Here is a 1,645-nt window from a genome sequence, read left to right as displayed (position 1 = left end):
CATAGGCAAACTGGAGTAGACCGACTCCAACAGATGGGTTTGGACTAAAGATGTGAAAGCAGCGCAGTGGGACCACGGCCAAACTCTGATCCCTTGTTCCAGCTCTGTGAGCTGAACTCCCAGGGGGAAGTGCGATGGGGACCGGCTGGGGCGCTGTGTTTTGACGGCAGGGGGGAGAGGATTACCCTGGCCCCCTGCCCCACCCATCAGCCCACCCAAGGCCAACTCCAGTGGAGGTTCCTGAAGGTAGGGGGCTGTGTCACAAGGGTGTCATGTTCACAAAAGGCTTTTACACTACATTCGCATTACTTTAAGACAGTGAGAAGATGTTTTTATTTGCGAAAGGCCCATATCTTTTGTTTGCTTGGCTTTAGCACGATTTGCACATTCTTTCATTCTCTGCACTTTCTTCGTTTTGATTTATTACTTATGTCCTGGGATTATAAATAATTTTCCCATCTTGGATTGATAAAGTGTAGGGGCTTATGTTTTCAATCAATAATCACATTTTTGGAGCGCCTACAAAGCAACCCCATTTACCATAGTTGTCTAAAATTGATTTACTCAGCGTCCATATTGACACATATGGAACATAAAGTACATTAATATGATAGCCTGAATATCAATGCTCAAAGTCTGGACATAAGGTGACACGGAGGGGAGGAGCATGTTTGTTTTGCAGAGCGGGGTATAATCTGACACACTGTGCTGCCTTACAGCTGAGCGGACAGCTAGTCCACATGCAGTCCCAACTCTGCGTGGAGGCTACGAGAGATGACGGATCTTCACAGGGGGGCGGCGGCCTCTTCCTTCGCCCCTGCATTCGTCACCCCCGGCAACAGTGGCACTTTGAGCAGTTGGTGGCCCCCTGACATGAGGAGGGCGCAGAGATTTATAGTTACATTTTTGATGTTTTAATCATAAACGTGCATATGAAGCATTCATACAACAATCATGTATGGGTATATCGGCATGCTGGATTGGGCATTAAATGAGAGAGCAGTGAGCACCCATAAAATATTATTCTATATTTCCTGTTTTAAGGATTGTAAATATAATATTCACGTTTTTAAATGTTTGACTGTCGAATAAAAGTATCACATAATACGTTGTCCAATTTTAATTGCTTTGTCGTCAAATTAATTTGTTCTTATCCGAGACATTTAAATATCTCTGTTTCTACCCATACAACCATAAACCTCCCAGCCTTGTCTCTCGGAACAAGCGCATTTTCTGCGCAACTCTGAATGACTAGAATGCTTGAATGAACCGAAGGGATGTCGGCCTTCTTTATAGGTCCATGATGCCAGCCATGGACCTATGCCGGCTCGCAAATCTTTTTTTCGTAGGATGGTCGGGGTAAGTACCGCCTTTTTCGCCTCTGATTGGTTAGATGGGCTCACCTCCGATTGATTATTTGATATGGCGCTGAAACGTCATCTCACGTTCAGGGGGCAGGGCTGTTAAGTGTTAAGTGCGTTCCGTCAGAATTATTTTTGACATTTGCATAGCCTGTTTCGATCGTGGTTAGATTAGCCCTAGATGTTTTGGGGACTGTTGTGATGAAAATGCGAACGTGGAATATAAATCCGACCAGCCTATGTTTCGTAAATTCGCCATGGCTCTAAAGCAGTTATCATATTAA

General features: G+C 44.7%; 1 protein-coding gene across 1 annotated transcript in view; it reads left to right on the top strand.

Annotated features, from left to right (window-relative positions):
- Positions 1-872, top strand: part of LOC307085063 (polypeptide N-acetylgalactosaminyltransferase 15-like) — a gene marked incomplete at its 3' end in the record, with an annotated part of 6,416 nt that extends 5,544 nt beyond the window's left edge. Inside the window, exons 9-10 of the mRNA XM_079749709.1 lie at positions 103-246; positions 720-872. Coding sequence (XP_079605835.1) covers positions 103-246; positions 720-872 — 297 coding nt within the window. The remainder of the gene's footprint in view (positions 1-102; positions 247-719) is intronic.
- Positions 873-1,645: the final 773 nt, after the last annotated feature.

This window comes from Pollachius pollachius, assembly GCF_949987615.1.
Source record: "Pollachius pollachius genome assembly, chromosome: 13".
NCBI lineage: Eukaryota > Metazoa > Chordata > Actinopteri > Gadiformes > Gadidae > Pollachius > Pollachius pollachius.
The sequence above is the reverse complement of the archived record's forward strand: the minus strand, read 5'-3'. Positions and strand labels throughout refer to the sequence as shown.